The sequence below is a fragment of the Oncorhynchus mykiss genome, chromosome 1, assembly GCF_013265735.2.
Source record: "Oncorhynchus mykiss isolate Arlee chromosome 1, USDA_OmykA_1.1, whole genome shotgun sequence".
In the NCBI taxonomy this organism is placed as follows: Eukaryota; Metazoa; Chordata; class Actinopteri; order Salmoniformes; family Salmonidae; genus Oncorhynchus; species Oncorhynchus mykiss.
This window is the reverse complement of record NC_048565.1, coordinates 85,902,676-85,920,464: the sequence shown is the minus strand read 5'-3', so window position 1 is coordinate 85,920,464 and position 17,789 is coordinate 85,902,676. Positions and strand designations below refer to the sequence as shown.

The 17,789-nt window shown below is 41.3% G+C and overlaps 1 protein-coding gene across 7 annotated transcripts in view; it reads left to right on the top strand.

Annotated features, from left to right (window-relative positions):
* LOC110531925 (adhesion G protein-coupled receptor B3) overlaps positions 1–17,789 on the top strand; it is a 155,600-nt gene that overhangs the window by 126,712 nt on the left and 11,099 nt on the right. For 5 of the 7 annotated variants that reach the window (XM_036987698.1, XM_036987682.1, XM_036987692.1 and 2 more), the window contains 5 exons: positions 305–403; positions 3,290–3,461; positions 6,241–6,354; positions 6,868–6,957; positions 11,274–11,313. In XM_036987698.1, the coding sequence (XP_036843593.1) occupies positions 305–403; positions 3,290–3,461; positions 6,241–6,354; positions 6,868–6,957; positions 11,274–11,313 (515 nt within the window). The remainder of the gene's footprint in view (positions 1–304; positions 404–3,289; positions 3,462–6,240; positions 6,355–6,867; positions 6,958–11,273; positions 11,314–17,789) is intronic. The other 2 variants (XM_036987706.1, XM_036987696.1) reach the window with 1 other exon arrangement.

Sequence of the window (17,789 nt, the reverse complement as noted above, 5' to 3'; positions counted from 1 at the left end):
TAGAGAACGTTGGGATGGTGTAGTGCTGCTTCTTCACTACTGTCATCACTAGTGTCCACGTGTTGAATGAGAGAACAGAAGGAATGCTATGCTAGTCATAGTGCTGCTTCTTCACTACTGTCATCACTAGTGTCCACATGTTGTATGAGAGAACAGAAGGAATGCTATGCTAGTCATAGTGCTGCTTCTTCACTACTATCATCACTAGTGTCCATGTTGTATGAGAGAACAGAAGGAATGCTATGCTAGTCATAGTGCTGCTTCTTCACTAAACACTGTTGTTTTGTTGTTTGTTGTCCCACAGACCGATGAACGAGCCCCATACAGGGTTAACTCTGAAATGTGCCAAGTGTGGTGTGGTGTCCACCACTGCTCTCTCTGCAACTACAGCCAGTAATGCCATGTAAGTTCTCTCTTACAGGACATCGATGCCTGGCACTGGGAATTCATGAGATTAACTGTGTGTGCATTTGTGTGCATGACTGGTCACATGGTCTCTGTGTGTGTGTGTGTGTGTGTGTGTGTGTGTGTGTGTGTGTGTGTCTGGACCAAGACCTTGGAAGATCTACAGAGAATGAACAGGACAGAAAATGTGTCCTTGCGTAGATAGCTAATGTTAGACCTACAGTAGAGTACTGGGCAGTCAGACAGTAATGTTAGACCTGTAGTAGATTACTGGGCAGTCAGACAGTAATGTTAGACCTGTAGTAGAGTACTGGACAGTCAGACAGTAATGTTAGACCTGTAGTAGAGTACTGGGCAGTCAGACAGTAATGTTAGACCTATAGTAGAGTACTGGACGAGTCAGACAGTAATGTTAGACCTGTAGTAGAGTACTGGGCAGTCAGACAGTAATGTTAGACCTGTAGTAGAGTACTGGGTAGTCAGACAGTAATGTTAGACCTGTAGTAGAGTACTGGGTAGTCAGACAGTAATGTTAGACCTGTAGTAGAGTACTGGGTAGTCAGACAGTAATGTTAGACCTGTAGTAGAGTACTGGGCAGTCAGACAGTAATGTCTTGCATGTCAGAGAGACAACAGAACACTATCTGGTAAGAGAGTATGTGTCCTTACACAGTAGATGATGGTTCTGGTGCTTCTGTATTTGTAGACTGAACTGCTGGCTTTGTGAGTCATTAGTCTGGCCCGGCAGTAATGTATTCTATCTACAAGAAAGACCACTGTAGTAGTCTGGCCAGGCAGTAATGTCTTCTATCTACAAGAAAAACCACTGTAGTAGTCTGGCCAGGCAGTAATGTCTTCTATCTACAAGAAAAACCACTGTAGTAGTCTGGCCAGGCAGTAATGTCTTCTATCTACAAGAAAGACCACTGTGATAGAATACATTACTGCCTGGCCAGACTATCTACAAGAAAGACCACTGTAGTAGTCTGGCCAGGCAGTAATGTATTCTATCTACAAGAAAGACCACTGTAGTAGTCTGGCCAGGCAGTAATGTCTTCTATCTACAAGAAAAACCACTGTAGTAGTCTGGCCAGGCAGTAATGTCTTCTATTTACAAGAAAGACCACTGTAGTAGTCTGGCCAGGCAGTAATGTATTCTATCTACAAGAAAGACCACTGTAGTAGTCTGGCCAGGCAGTAATGTATTCTATCTACAATAAAGACCACTGTAGTAGTCTGGCCAGGCAGTAATGTCTTCTATCTACAAGAAACACCACTGTAGTAGTCTGGCCAGGCAGTAATGTCTTCTATCTACAAGAAAGACAACTGTAGTAGTCTGGCCAGGCAGTAATGTCTTCTATCTACAAGAAAGACCACTGTAGTAGTCTGGCCAGGCAGTAATGTATTCTATCTACAAGAAAGACCACTGTAGTAGTCTGGCCAGGCAGTAATGTCTTCTATCTACAAGAAAAACCACTGTAGTAGTCTGGCCAGGCAGTAATGTCTTCTATCTACAAGAAAGACCACTGTGATAGTCTGGCCAGGCAGTAATGTCTTCTATTTACAAGAAAGACCACTGTAGTAGTCTGGCCAGGCAGTAATGTATTCTATCTACAAGAAAGACCACTGTAGTAGTCTGGCCAGGCAGTAATGTCTTCTATCTACAAGAAAGACCACTGTAATAGTCTGGCCAGGCAGTAATGTCTTCTATCTACAAGAAAGACCACTGTAGTAGTCTGGCCAGGCAGTAATGTCTTCTATCTACAAGAGAGACCACTGCAGTAGTCTGGCCAGGCAGTAATGTCTTCTATCTACAAGAAAGACCACTGTAGTAGTCTGGCCAGGCAGTAATGTCTTCTATCTACAAGAGAGATCACTGTAGTAGTCTGGCAAGGCAGTAATGTATTCTATCTACAAGAAAGACCACTGTAGTAGTCTGGACAGGCAGTAATGTCTTCTATCTACAAGAAAGACCACTGTAATAGTCTGGCCAGGCAGTAATGTCTTCTATCTACAAGAAAGACAACTGTAGTAGTCTGGCCAGGCAGTAATGTCTTCTATCTACAAGAAAGACCACTGTAGTAGTCTGGCCAGGCAGTAATGTCTTCTATCTACAAGAAAGACCACTGTAGTAGTCTGGCCAGGCAGTAATGTCTTCTATCTACAAGAAAGACCACTGTAGTAGTCTGGCCAGGCAGTAATGTCTTCTATCTACAAGAAAGACCACTGTAATAGTCTGGCCAGGCAGTAATGTCTTCTATCTACAAGAAAGACCACTGTAGTAGTCTGGCCAGGCAGTAATGTCTTATATCTACAAGAAAGACCACTGTAGTAGTCTGGCCAGGCAGTAATGTCTTCTCTCTACAAGAAAGATCACTGTAGTAGTCTGGCCAGGCAGTAATGTATTTTATCTACAATAAAGACCACTGTAGTAGTCTGGCCAGGCAGTAATGTCTTAGATCTACAAGAAAGACCACTGTAGTAGTTTGGCCAGGCAGTAATGTCTTCTATCTACAAGAAAGACCACTGTAGTAGTCTGGCCAGGCAGTAATGTCTTCTATCTACAAGAAAGACCACTGTAGTAGTCTGGCCAGGCAGTAATGTCTTCTATTTACAAGAAAGACCACTGTAGTAGTCTGGCCTGGCAGTAATGTCTTCTATCTACAAGAAAGAACACTGTAGTAGCCTGGCCAGGCAGTAATGTCTTATGTGATCTGATGTGTGCCAGGTTAACCTCTATCCCCTGTCTCCCCCTGTTTCCCCTCTCCCACACTCTCCTTCCCTTGCCCCTCTCCCGCCCACTCTCTCCCCTCCCTCCACCCTCTCCCGCCCCCTCTCTCCCATCCCCCTCTATCCTTTCCTCCTCTCTCCTTCCCTCTGTCAGGGCCTCTCTGTGGAGTTCCTGTGTGGTTCTGCCTCTGCTGGCTCTGACCTGGATGTCTGCGGTGCTGGCCATGACAGACAAGCGCTCCATCCTATTTCAGATCCTCTTCTCTGTCTTCGACTCGTTGCAGGGCTTTGTCATCGTCATGGTGCACTGTATCCTGAGGAAAGAGGTAAGGAATAGAGAGGGAAGAGGGAGAGAGGAGGGAGAGGGAGGTATATTGAGGAAGTGAGGGAAGGAGAGGGGAGAGGAGGGAGAGGGAGTTATTGGGGAAGGAGAGGGAGAGGGGGAGATGGGAGAGGGTAGGGAGAGGGAGGTATTGGGGAAGTGTGGGAAGGAGAGGTAGAGGGCGAGAGGGGAGAGGGAGAGGGAAGTATTGGGGAAGTGAGGAAAGGTGAGGGGGAAGAGGAGGGAGGGGGAGAGGGGAGAGAGGAGGGAGAGGGGAGAGAGGAGGGAGAGGGGGGTATTGGGGAAGGAGAGGGAGAGGGGAGAGGGAAGTATTGGGGAAGTGAGGAAAGGTGAGGGGGAGAGGAGGGAGAGGGGGAGAGGGAAGTATTGGGGAAGTGAGGGAAGGTGAGGGGGGAGGAGGGAGAGGGAAGTATTGGGGAAGTGAGGAAAGGTGAGGGGGAGAGGAGGGAGAGGGAGAAAGAGGTCTTGGGGAAGTGAGGGAAGGACAAGGGGAGGTGTGTATGTGTTGGGGATAATGGGATACTCTTTCAGTAGGATTCTGTTCATAGTGCACAACATATCAACATTACCCCCCAAAAATACTTTACAACTGGATATAAAAATGAATGTTTCTTATTGGACCAATTCAGATAGAATCACCCCATTTTACACTTGGTGCCAAATTAACATGGCCCTGTGTCACAACGTTTTGTTGACCCTTAAACATGTTTAATCCCTCTTATCTCTTGTGGCCACACACACACACACTTCATGTTTTCCATTCGGCCCTAACTACAGTATTTATTAGGAGATTATTAGGAGATTAGTGATCTGGCCCAGATTAATTCCAGATGTGTTGTTTACAGTGTCTTGCGAAAGTATTCACCCCCTTTGGCATTTTTCCTATTTTGTTGCCTTACAACCTGGAATTAAAATATATTTTGGAGGGGTTGTATATCATTTTATTTACACAACATGCCTACCACTTTGATGATGCAAAATATTTTTTTTGTGTGAAACAAACAAGAAATAAGACAAAAAAAATAGAACATTTGAGTATGCATAACTATTCACCCCCCCCCCCCCCCCCCCCCCCCAAAGTCAATACTTTGTAGAGCTTTTGCAGCAATTATCTCTGCAAGTCTCTTGGGGTATTTCTCTATACCCATCTAGCCATTGGGATTGTTGCCCATTCTTCAAGGCAAAACTGCTCCAGCTCTTTCAAGCTGGATGGGTTATTGCTGGTGTACAGCAATCTTTAAGTCATACCACAGATTCTCAATTGGATTGAGGTCTGGGCTTTGACTAGGCCATTCCAAGACATTTAAATGTTTCCCCACTCGAGTGTTGCTTTAGCAGTATGCTTAGAGTCATTGTCCTGCTGGAAGGTGAACCTCCGTCCCAGTCTCAAATCTCTGGAAGGCTGAAGCAGGTTTCCCTCAAGAATTTCCCTGTATTTAGAGCCACCCATCATTCCTTCAATTCTGACCAGTTTCCCAGTCCCTGCCAATTAAAAACATCCCCACAGCATGTTGCTGCCACCACCATGCTTCACTGTGTGGATGGGGTTCTCAGGATGATGAGAGGTGTTGGGTTTGTGCCAGACATAGTGTTTTCCTTGATGGTCAAAAAGCTAAATTTTAGTCTCATCTGACCAGAATACCTTCTTCCATATGTTTGGGGAGTCTCCCACATGCCTTTTGGTGAACATCAAACATGTTTGCTTATTCTTTTCTTTAAGCAATGGCTTTTTTTCTGGCCACTCTTCTGTAAAGCCCAGCTCTGTGGAGTGTACAGCTTAAAGTGGTCTTATGGACAGATACTCCAATCTCCGCTGTGCAGCTCCTTCAGGGTTATCGTTGGTCTCTTTGTTGCCTCTCTGATTAATGCCCTCCCTGCCTGGTCTGTGTGTTTTGGTGGGCGGCTCTCTCTTGGCAGGTTTGTTGTGGTGCCATATTCTTTCCATTTTTTAATAATGGATTTAATGGTGCTCCGTGGGATGTTCGAAGTTTGGGATATTATTTTATAACCCAACCATGATCTGTACTTCTCCAAAACTTTGTCCCTAAACTGTTTGGAGAGCTCCTTGATCTTCATGGTTCCACTTGCTTGGTGGTGCCCCTTGCTTAGTGGTGTTGCAGACTCTGGGGCCTTTAGAACAGGGATCATGTGACAGATCATATGACACTTAGATTGCACGCATGTGGACTTTATTTAATTATGTGACTTCTGAAGGTAATTGGTTGCACCAGATCTTATATAGGGGCTTCATAGCTTCATATTTTTTTCATTTCAATTCACCAATTTGCAATGTTTTGTGTATGTCCATTACATGAAATCCAAATAAAAATCAATTTAAATTACAGGTTGTAATGCAACAAAGTAGGAAAAATGCCAAGGGGGATGAATACTTTTGCAAGGCCCTGTACATCACTTTCCTGTTAACCTGCCCCCCCCCCCTCCTCCCCCCTGTAATTAATCTGTAGCTGTAATCACTGTGAGCAAGGTCAAGAGGTTACAGCAGGAACAATTGAGCATGTTTTCAGAAACTAAAATACACATGATATATAATATTATACTTATGTCAAGTGCTCTAATACATCACTTTCCTGTTAACCTGCCCCTCCCCTTTGAATGTAGCTGTAATCACTGTGAGCAAGGTCAAGAGGTTACAGCAGGAACAGTAGAGGATGTTTTTACTCTCTACTGTCTTGGCCATAGCCTGTCAGAAACTAAAATGTCAAGTGTCTAATACTACTTCTATGTTGCTTCGCTTTCCCCAGGTCCAAGATGCTTTCAGATGTCGTCTCAGAAACTGTCAGGACCCCAGAAACTGTCAGGACCCCCTCAACGCTGACAACACTGGAACTTTCCCCAATGGTCATGCTCAGATTATGGTACGATAACACCAGCACTGTATAACCCTCAACCCAGTGGTGGCTGGTTTCCATTTTCAATGGGGAGGACGGGCTCGGGGTCATGGCTGGAACTGAAATAAATGGAATGGACTCAAACACATGGTTTCCATGTGTTCAATACCATTCCAGTTCATTCATTCCATCCATTATATGTACCGTCCTCCCCTCACCAGCCTCCTCTGTGCTCAACCAAAGCCTATACCTGCTTTTATATTTGAAACAAAGGAGCACATCCACATGATCACGAGTAAAATGTGAATTGATGTCAATGAGACTAAGTCTGAAATGGCACCCTATTCCCTATATAGTGCACTATTTTTGACCAGGGCCAATGGGGAATAGGGTGCCATTTGGGACACACACCAAGTGAAAATTCCACTTAAATGGAGGTTAGGATTTGCTTCTAACAGCTGATTCACACTATAGGGTTGAACTGAACCGTACTGTGCTGGCTCTGGCTAGGAGACATTCTTTTCACATTGTCCTTTCCAGTATGTTTCCAGCAACTGTGGTGGATGCCTGACCAGGCCAGGGCAGTACGGCTCGGCAGGGATCGCCTTGGCTCAGCTCAGTGTGAAAAGGGTATAGTATTACAAACCCTCAAGACAAGCCTTCATAGCAGGGTTGGGATCCATTCCATTTCAATTCAGTCAATTAAGGAAGTAAACTGAAATTCCAAAGCTGCTGGTTGGGCTGGATGAGGCATTGTTACCCGTCTTTACAAATACTGTAGCTGCTTTAGCTCAACTGCAATTACACACAGTGTAGACCAGCACGTGGCCCTGGCCCCTGTAACAGATCACACACATGCACAAGCTTACACACACACACACTTTAATAAATGAGATCCATTTTCCAACTTCCTGGATTCATTTTGATTAAACTCATTTGTCACTTTCGTCAAGCGTCAATTTTCATCATTTTACCAAGCCCCCTCTCCATTGTCACACACACGCACGTATGCACGCACGCACGCACACACGCACACACGCACACACGCACACACACAGTAATAAAGCACCAGTTGTTTGAATGACCTTTGTAACGCCACACCAAATCTCTTGATCCAGCAGAACGCCAACTGCCAACGACCTTCGCTCATCATAACTATCGTCTGATCTACCCAACGTTGTATTCTAATATCCTCCTACACAGATTGAATTAATTTCCACTGTTGTAGAATGGTGTGTTGGCTGTCGGAGTGCCCCCGGTTCAATAGAATCATTTCCAGAGAACAAACAGTGATTCGTTCCCAATCGCTGTTTTAGTGTTACAAATTCCCTGTTATATGCAGGCGTGTTGCTATATAGTTGGGAACGGAGCAGGGAGAATAGGACCATTAAGTTGACAGTAACTGACCCAAACAGGGAAAGGAAATAGATGCAATGAAACTCCTCCTATATAAAGATGACATGTTAAATCTGAGTCAAAAGAGCTTGTTATTGGGATTGTTCTATTGACTTCATTCATCTCAACACTGCATGTGGCTGGAGTTGTTCTAGGTTTCTTTTATGATGTCATAGTGTAACAATCATCTCGGATCTCAAACCATGCTACAATATTAAGGTTAAAAGAAATGCTGTGTTTCTATGAGGGTGACCAAGGCAAGACAGACTAAATGAACACAGTGAGCAACATAAGCATATGGTCATAGTATGTGTATCATTTCACAAAACCAATTCAAATAGACACAAAATCAAGTTCAGGAAGTCTAAATCCCAAATAGAATCCCAATGAAAAATAGTCTGAAAGTCAATGAAAAAGTCAAAATAAGAAATCCCCCTTCAAAATGCAAAAATCCAAGTCATTCAAATAAAAATCCAATCAGCAGGATAGATCTCACCGGATGGTTGAGGGAGAGGGAAATCCGACCCTGGGTAGATTTCCTCACAACAGCTCTGCTCATCTTACAAATAGGAGTAAAAATCAACAATAACAAACTAAAATAATTCCCTGGAATGGATAGATCTAGGTTGCTTAAAAGCACAGGTGGGTCCTTAATTGAGGATGGGCTATTAGTAATGGATGGAACGGAATTTATGGATTGGTATCCAACACATGGATTCCTTGTGTTTGATGCCATTCCATTTAATCCATTCCAGCTATTATTATAAGCTGGCCTCCACTCAGCAGCCTCCTGTGCTTAAAAAGTTTTCCACACAAATAGAACCTCAGCCAGTTACACGCCAAACATTTCCCCAAACTGCTACTTTTTTCTTAAAGGGACAAGCCCTATTAAAGGGATAGTCCAGCAAAATGTGCAAATAAGGCAAAAAGAACTGGCAGATGCATAACATAACATATACATAACATAACAGATACATAACAGATATATAATATAACAGATACATAATATAACCGATACATAACATAACAGATTCATAACATAACAGATACATAACAGATACATAACATAACAGATATATAACATAACAGATACATAACAGATACATAACATATACATAACAGATATATAATATAACAGATACATAACAGATACATAACAGATATATAACATAACAGATATATAACATAACAGATACATAATATAACAGATTCATAACATAACATATACATAACAGATACATAACAGATACATAACAGATACATAATATAACAGATACATAACATAACATATACATAACAGATACAAAACAGATACATAACAGATACATAATATAACAGATATATAACATAACAGATACATAACAGATACATAACAGATACATAACATAACAGATACATAACAGATACATAACAGATACATAACATAACATATACATAACAGATACAAAACAGATACATAACAGATACATAATATAACAGATACATAACATAACATATACATAACAGATACAAAACAGATACATAACAGATACATAATATAACAGATATATAACATAACAGATACATAACAGATACATAACAGATATATAACATAACAGATACATAACAGATACATAACAGATACATAACATAACATATACATAACAGATACAAAACAGATACATAACAGATACATAATATAACAGATACATAACATAACATATACATAACAGATACAAAACAGATACATAACAGATACATAATATAACAGATATATAACATAACAGATACATAACAGATACATAACAGATACATAACAGATACATAACATAACAGATACATAACAGATATATAATATAACAGATACATAACAGATACATAATATAACAGATACATAACATAACAGATACATAACAGATACATAACAGATACATGACATAACAGATACATAACAGATACATAACAGATACATAACAGATACATAACAGATACATAACATAACAGATACATAACAGATACATAACAGATACATAACATAACAGATACATAACATAACAGATATATAACATAACATATACATAACATATACATAACATAACAGGTATATAACAGATGCATAACATAACAGATACATAACATAACATATACATAACAGATATATAATATAACAGATACATAACAGATACATAACATAACAGGTATATAATATAACAGATACATAACAGATACATAACATAACAGGTATATAACAGATGCATAACATAACAGATACATAACATAACATATACATAACATAACAGATACATAACATAACATATACATAACAGATATATAATATAACAGATACATAACATAACATATGCATAACATAACAGATACATAACATAACATATACATAACATAACAGATTCATAACATAACAGATTCATAACTAATACATAATATAATGTAACAGCATGAAAAGGAAAATACAAGAGTTTGTGCTATTACCTCACACTTGTGGCAGTGTCACAATATGTGACATATTGTGTTGTGTCAATGCTGACATCTATGTCTACATCTATGTCTACATCTTTCTACATCTATGTCTACATCTATGTCTACGTCTACATCTATGTCTACATCTATGTCTACATCTATGTCTACATCTATGTCTATGTCTACATCTATGTCTATGTCTACATCTATGTCTATGTCTACATCTATGTCTACGTCTACATCTATGTCTACATCTATGTCTACATCTATGTCTACATCTATGTCTACATCTATGTCTACATCTATGTCTACGTCTACATCTATGTCTACATCTATGTCTACATCTATGTCTACATCTATGTCTACATCTATGTCTATGTCTACATCTATGTCTACATCTATGTCTACATCTATGTCTACATCTATGTCTACATCTATGTCTACATCTATGTCTATATCTATGTCTACATCTATGTCTACATCTATGTCTACATCTGTCTACATCTATGTCTACATCTATGTCTACATCTATGTCTATATCTATGTCTACATCTATGTCTACATCAATGTCTACATCTATGTCTACATCTGTCTACATCTATGTCTACATCTATGTCTACATCTATGTCTACATCTGTCTACATCTATTTCTACATCTATGTCTACATCTATGTCTACATCTATGTCTACATCTATGTCTACATCTATGTCTACATCTATGTCTATATCTATTTCTACATCTATGTCTACATCTATGTCTACATCTCTGTCTACATCTATGTCTACATCTATGTCTACATCTATGTCTATATCTATGTCTACATCTATGTCTACATCTATGTCTACATCTGTCTACATCTATGTCTACATCTATGTCTACATCTATGTCTACATCTATGTCTACATCTATGTCTACATCTATGTCTACATCTATGTCTACATCTGTCTACATCTATGTCTACATCTATGTCTACATCTATGTCTACATCTATGTCTACATCTGTCTACATCTATGTCTATATCTATGTCTATATCTATGTCTACATCTATGTCTGACTGTATTTTCACCACTGTTGTCTTTTCTCTCCCAACAGACGGACTTTGAGAAAGACGTTGACATCGCCTGTCGATCAGGTAACAAACAGACAGGTGTCACGTTCAGTGAATGAGCTCCTGACCACATTGCCTATTGAAATTAAAGCCCTAAAAAGAGGTTAGACACAACGGGGGTAAAAGCAACATCAAATAACTTCCCAGGTTGTGTAACAGCCCCCTATCCACACTGGACGCCTTCTGGCTTAATTATCAAAACAGACCCATTTGATGTGAGAACAGGCTTGCATCCCAAATGGAACCCTATTCCCTATATAGTTCACTACTTTACCCATGGGCCCTGGTCACAGGTCACACTATAAAGGGAATAGGGGTGCCATTTGGGACGCAGGCGAGGAGTGATAAGGGGAGGCTTCAGTGAAAAAAAGAGAATTTGTTAGGTGTCAGAAAGCCGGCTAGCTTTCTGTGTGGGATGAAACGCATTGTTTGATATCAAAGGGAAGGGTAAGATAGAGTGGGAGAGTTGTAAATTTGAATAATAATGACAGCGCTTATCATTTTAAACATCCCTTTGTACTTGTTGTTCATTAACAAAATGGCCGATGGGAAAGCATTGCACTGTAGCCCTGCTTTCACTGGTTTTGTTGATGACTCACGTTTAAAGTATTGTGTTTTTAAGAGTGTGTAAGGTGTCCAATCACAAACACATATTTTGACCAATAGGTAAATGTTCATTGTGTAAATACTCCTCTAAGAAAACCAATGGTTCTAACCTCATGTCTCTATCATAATCCGTTCCAAATTGATTGGAGTTTTTACCCTTGTAGGATGGTGAAGATTTGAGTTTTTACCCTTGTAGGATGGTGAAGATTTGAGTTTTTACCCTTGTAGGATGGTGAAGATTTGAGTTTTTACCCTTGTAGGATGGTGAAGATTTGAGTTTTTACCCTTGTAGGATGGTGAAGATTTGAGTTTTTACCCTTGTAGGATGGTGAAGATTTGAGTTTTTACCCTTGTAGGATGGTGAAGATTGGAGTTTTTACCCTTGTAGGATGGTGAAGATTTGAGTTTTTACCCTTGTAGGATGGTGAAGATTTGAGTTTTTACCCTTGTAGGATGGTGAAGATTTGAGTTTTTACCCTTGTAGGATGGTGAAGATTTGAGTTTTTACCCTTGTAGGATGGTGAAGATTTGAGTTTTTACCCTTGTAGGATGGTGAAGATTTGAGTTTTTACCCTTGTAGGATGGTGAAGATTTGAGTTTTTACCCTTGTAGGATGGTGAAGATTTGAGTTTTTACCCTTGTAGGATGGTGAAGATTTGAGTTTTTACCCTTGTAGGATGGTGAAGATTGGAGTTTTTACCCTTGTAGGATGGTGAAGATTTGGGTGACTAAATCGATGGAGGCCTGAGAAAAAAAGTGGTCTAAAATGTGGAAAATAGCTTTGTGTCAAACAGGCTGGATGCTGTGAGAGAATTAAGGCTAACTGACAGTCAGCTGTGACAGAGCCTGGACTCGAACTCAGAATCTCTGGTGGCACAGCTAGCACTGCAATGTTGTGCCTTAGACCACTGTGCCACTCAGGAGGCCTGACTGCAACATTCCCAACAGTGTAAAAAAATAAACATTTGGGTAACAGTAGAATACAATTTGTGTATTCTATTTGAAATAACACAATGGCGTTTTCATTAGTTGAAGTTACTAGGCTAAATGTAGGCTAAATGTAAAAATATATATATTTAATTGTTCAATCCATTTTATTTGTGGAGTACCTTTGTAACAACTGTGAAACAGAATGCATATGCATTTGAACATGATAACAGCCTCATCATCATAAGGCCTTGATGAAAACAACAGTAGCCTCAACATCATCATAAGATCTTGATGAAAAAACATCAGTAGCCTCAACATCATTATAAGGCCTTGATGAAAACATCAGTAGCCTTGACATCATCATAAGGCCTTGATGAAAACATCAGTAGCCTCAACATCATCATAAGGCCTTGATGAAAACAACAGTAGCCTCGACATCATCATAAGGCCTTGATGAAAACATCAGTAGCCTCGACATCATCATAAGGCCTTGATGAAAACAACAGTAGCCTCAACATCATCAAAAGGCCTTGATGAAAACAACAGTAGCCTCAACATCATCATAAGGCCTTGATAAATTGTGAAACTCGGCACAAAAGCAGTAAAGGCATTATAATGAATAGAAGTTTTAAAAAATAATCAAATTATTGTCAGCTCGTTCTTGTGTACATCTTCACGCAACGGCATCAGTTGGATTTAATTTAGCTGTTATTCCTTGTCCTGACAATAAACACACTTTGAGTACTTTTCACATCAGTTGGATTTAATTTATCTGTTATTCATTGTCCTGACAATAACCACACTTTGAGTACCTTTCACTTGCTTGACTCACTTTGACATGCCTTTGTTTGGTTGTAGTTGGTAATAGTCTCTGGTTTTCTCTTTATTGTGTCCATTCGTCTTGTCATTCTTCCACACCGTTGTACCACAACACCACGGCTGTGCCAGTGCCTTATTTTTGCACAGAGGGAGGGAGCTCCTGACTCACTTTGTTCATAGTGCCGGCCAGACTTGTTTTCTTTTCGAGCTTGTTGTTCACCAATGACAGTGAAGTGAAGACATTTTCCATGGTGACATTGCTCCCCTTGCCAACTTAGGGTTTATTTTTTAAACATGTAATTGACTAGGCAAGTCAGTTAAGAAAAATATCTTATTTACAACTACAGCCTAGGAACAGTGGATTAACTGCCTTGTTCAGGAGCAGAACGACAGGTTTTTACCATGTCAGCTCGAGGATTTGATGTAGCAACTTTTTGGTTACTGGCCCACTGCTCTAACCACTAGCCTACCTGCCGCCCCAAAGGTTCCACAAGCTTCATCACCACATTCTCCGACAATTGAGCCTGCTGCCCGATGTGGATATTTTCCCAGATATCGAAAGCCTTTCAGCATTTACACTACCGTTCAAAAGTTTGGGGTCACTTAGAAATGTTTGTTTTTGAAAGAAAAGCTAAACATTTTTTTAAATAACATCATATTGATCAGAAATACAGTGTAGACATTGTTAATGTTGTAAATGACTATTGTAGCTGGAAATGGCAGATTTTTAATAGAATATCTACATAGGCATACAGAGGCCCTTTATCAGCAACCATCACTCCTGTGTTCCAATGGCACGTTGTGTTAGCTAATCCAAGTTTATCATTTTAAAAGGCCAATTGATTATTAGAAAACCCTTTTGTGTGTATGTCAGCACAGCTGAAAACTGTTGTGTTGATTAAAGAAGCAATAAAACTGGCCTTTTTTAGACGAGTTGAGTATCTGGAGCATCAGCATTTGTGGGTTCGATTACAGGCTCAAAATGGCCAGAAACAAATCATTTTCTTCTGAAACTCGTTTGTCTATTCTTGTACTATTTAATGAGGCTGCCAGTTGAGGACTTGTGAGGCGTCTGTTTCTCAAACTAGACACTAATGTACTTGTCCTCAAAAAAATAGCTTTTCTTTCAAAAACAAGGACATTTCTAAGTGACCCCAAACTTTTGAACGGTAGTGTATAATTACGCATGCTCTCCCTGTGTAGCCTACTCCAAGTAGTCCAGAGTAGACTGATAAGACTGCTTAAATTTGGTGAACTGATAGAGGGAACATACCATTTTCAGATTAGGCCTATAATTAGAATAAATCATTACAATAGAATGGCCCGCCCTGTTCTTCATTCACAATTGGTGATTACATAATTATTCATTGTTCGCTTCCCCTCACTCATCAACTCCCCCATTCTTTACTTAATTTATTTAATTTGTTGTTATATGTGTGAAATTAGTTTTGGTATAGTTTAGGTTCAGTTTTCAGGCAAATGTGGAGTGATTATCAGCTGGGCAGTGGAGTGGAGCAGGCCCTACTGTTGGGAGAAGGAGTGGAGCAGGCTCTACTGTTGGGAGAAGGAGTGGAGCAGGCCCTACTGTTGGGAGAAGGAGTGGAGCAGGCCCTACTGTTGGGAGAAGGAGTGGAGCAGGCCCTACTGTTTGGAGAAGGAGGGGCAACAGGCCCTACTGTTGGGAGAAGGAGGGGAGCAGGCCCTACTGTTGGGAGAAGGAGTGGAGCAGGCCCTACTGTTGGGAGAAGTAGGGGCAACAGGCCCTACTGTTGGGAGAAGGAGTGGAGCAGGCCCTACTGTTGGGAGAAGGAGGGGCAACAGGCCCTACTGTTGGGAGAAGGAGGGGAGCAGGCCCTACTGTTGGTAGAAGGAGTGGAGCAAGCCCTACTGTTGGGAGAAGGAGTGGAGCAGGCCCTACTGTTGGGAGAAGGAGAGGAGCAGGCCCTACTGTTGGGAGAAGAAGGGGCAACAGGGGAAAACCTTTCCAAAAAATGAAATGCCTTCTTAAAACTGGTTATAACTCTAGTTCTGTTGTTGATATTAAGACTTAAAGACTTAAAACATGGCAGAGTAATATAAAAATGTATAAATCATGAGCAGTCAAAATGACTGCTTTAGCGGTTCTAGTGTATAAAAGTAATGAATAAAAAGTCTAATCCAAATTCTGTTATCTATCTGGAATAACACCAGGAATACATACCAGGAAACAATAATAACTGTGCCAAGAATATATACCAGGAATAATCCCTCGCCTGCCTGACCATCCCTCTGGCCATGGAGTCATACCACCTCCACCTCCATCACCCTCTACCCCTACCCCTACCCCCTACCCCCACCCCCTACCCCTACCCCCTACCCTCTACCCCTACCCTCTACCCTACCCCCTACCCTCTACCCCTACCCCCTACCCCCTACCTCTACCCCTTACCCTCTACCCTCTACCCCTCCTTCCTCTCTCTCTCTGCACCATAGTTTATCTCCCTGCTCCCTGCATTCAGGCTGAAAACAAAGTGTTATGTTTTCTGTTTCTGGCCGTGCTGCTCTGCTCTGGGCTGGACACACACACACACACACACACACACACACACACACACACACACACACACACACATACACACACACACACACACACACACACACACACACACACACACACACACACACATACACACACACACACACACACACACACACTGCTGACCTTGTGTTCTCCTTGCAGCCTGTTGGTTTTCCAACAGGCAATTCCCCTGTGGAGGATTCAGAAGGCCAAGATTAAAATGGCCGCAAATACATCCCAAATGGCACCCTATTCCCTTCCTAGTGCACTACTTTTGACCAGGACCAATAGGGACCAGCTCTCATCAAAAGTAGTGCATTATGTAGTGAATATGCTACCATTTGGGACGCAGACATCAGCTCTGCAGCGGTGGAGAGATGCACAGAGAACAGCAGTACAGGATGTTCTGTCCCCAAACAGAGGGTATTTCTGACTTCTGACAAGGAAGCTTTTGAACAAAAAGCTAGCCTCTCCTGGTTATGTGTCTGGGGTTTTGGGGGTTTTCCAAGGTGAACCAAACCGTAATAAGATAAAACGGTGTCTTAGGTATCCGGGATTTCAGGGCGAATTTGAGGAAAGTCCTCCTCAGAGGCTTGTCGGCTCTGTACTTAGTTATATCAGGAACATCTAATCCTCTATAGTGGCTCTTTTGAAGTGTCCCTGTCCCTGCGTCCTATTTGAAGAGATCGGTAGTCAAGTTTTGTCTATTTCTTCCCAGCTGTATGAGGAAAGAGTCATTACACTGGAAAATGGGCACATCCGGTTCATTGTTTCAATTTGTGCGAAGTGTCCTGGCATCATTATTTAAATTCTTTGTTTTTACATATATTCGTCAAAAGGAAATGCAACAATGGTCTGAAATCGGAATGATTTAAAATAAGCATACAATATGAAATAAACAGATCATACAGAACAGACTGACATTAGTTCTCAGTATGGTGCATTCATTCCACTAACTCCCCTGTCTGTCAGTATGGTGCATTCATTCCCCACCAACTCCCCTGTCTGTCAGTATGGTCCATTCATTCCACTAACTCCCCTGTCTGTCAGTATGGGGCATTCATTCCCCACTAACTCCCCTGTCTGTCAGTATGGTCCATTAATTCCACCAACTCCCCTGTCTGTCAGTATGGTCCATTCATTCCACTAACCACCTTGTCTGTCAGTATGGTCCATTCATTCCACTAACTCCCCTGTCTGTCAGTACGGTGCATTCATTCCACTAACCACCCTGTCTGTCAGTATGGGGCATTCATTCCACTAACTCCCCTGTCTGTCAGTATGGTCCATTCATTCCCCACTAACTCCCCTGTCTGTCAGTATGGGGCATTCATTCCACTAACTCCCCTGTCTGTCAGTATGGTCCATTCATTCCCCACTAACTGCCCTGTCTGTCAGTATGGTGCATTCATTCCCCACTAACTCCCCTGTCTGTCAGTATGGTGCATTCATTCCACTAACTCCCCTGTCTGTCAGTATGGTGCATTCATTCCACTAACCACCTTGTCTGTCAGTATGGTGCATTCATTCCACTAACTCCCCTGTCTGTCAGTATGGTCCATTCATTCCCCACTAACTGCCCTGTCTG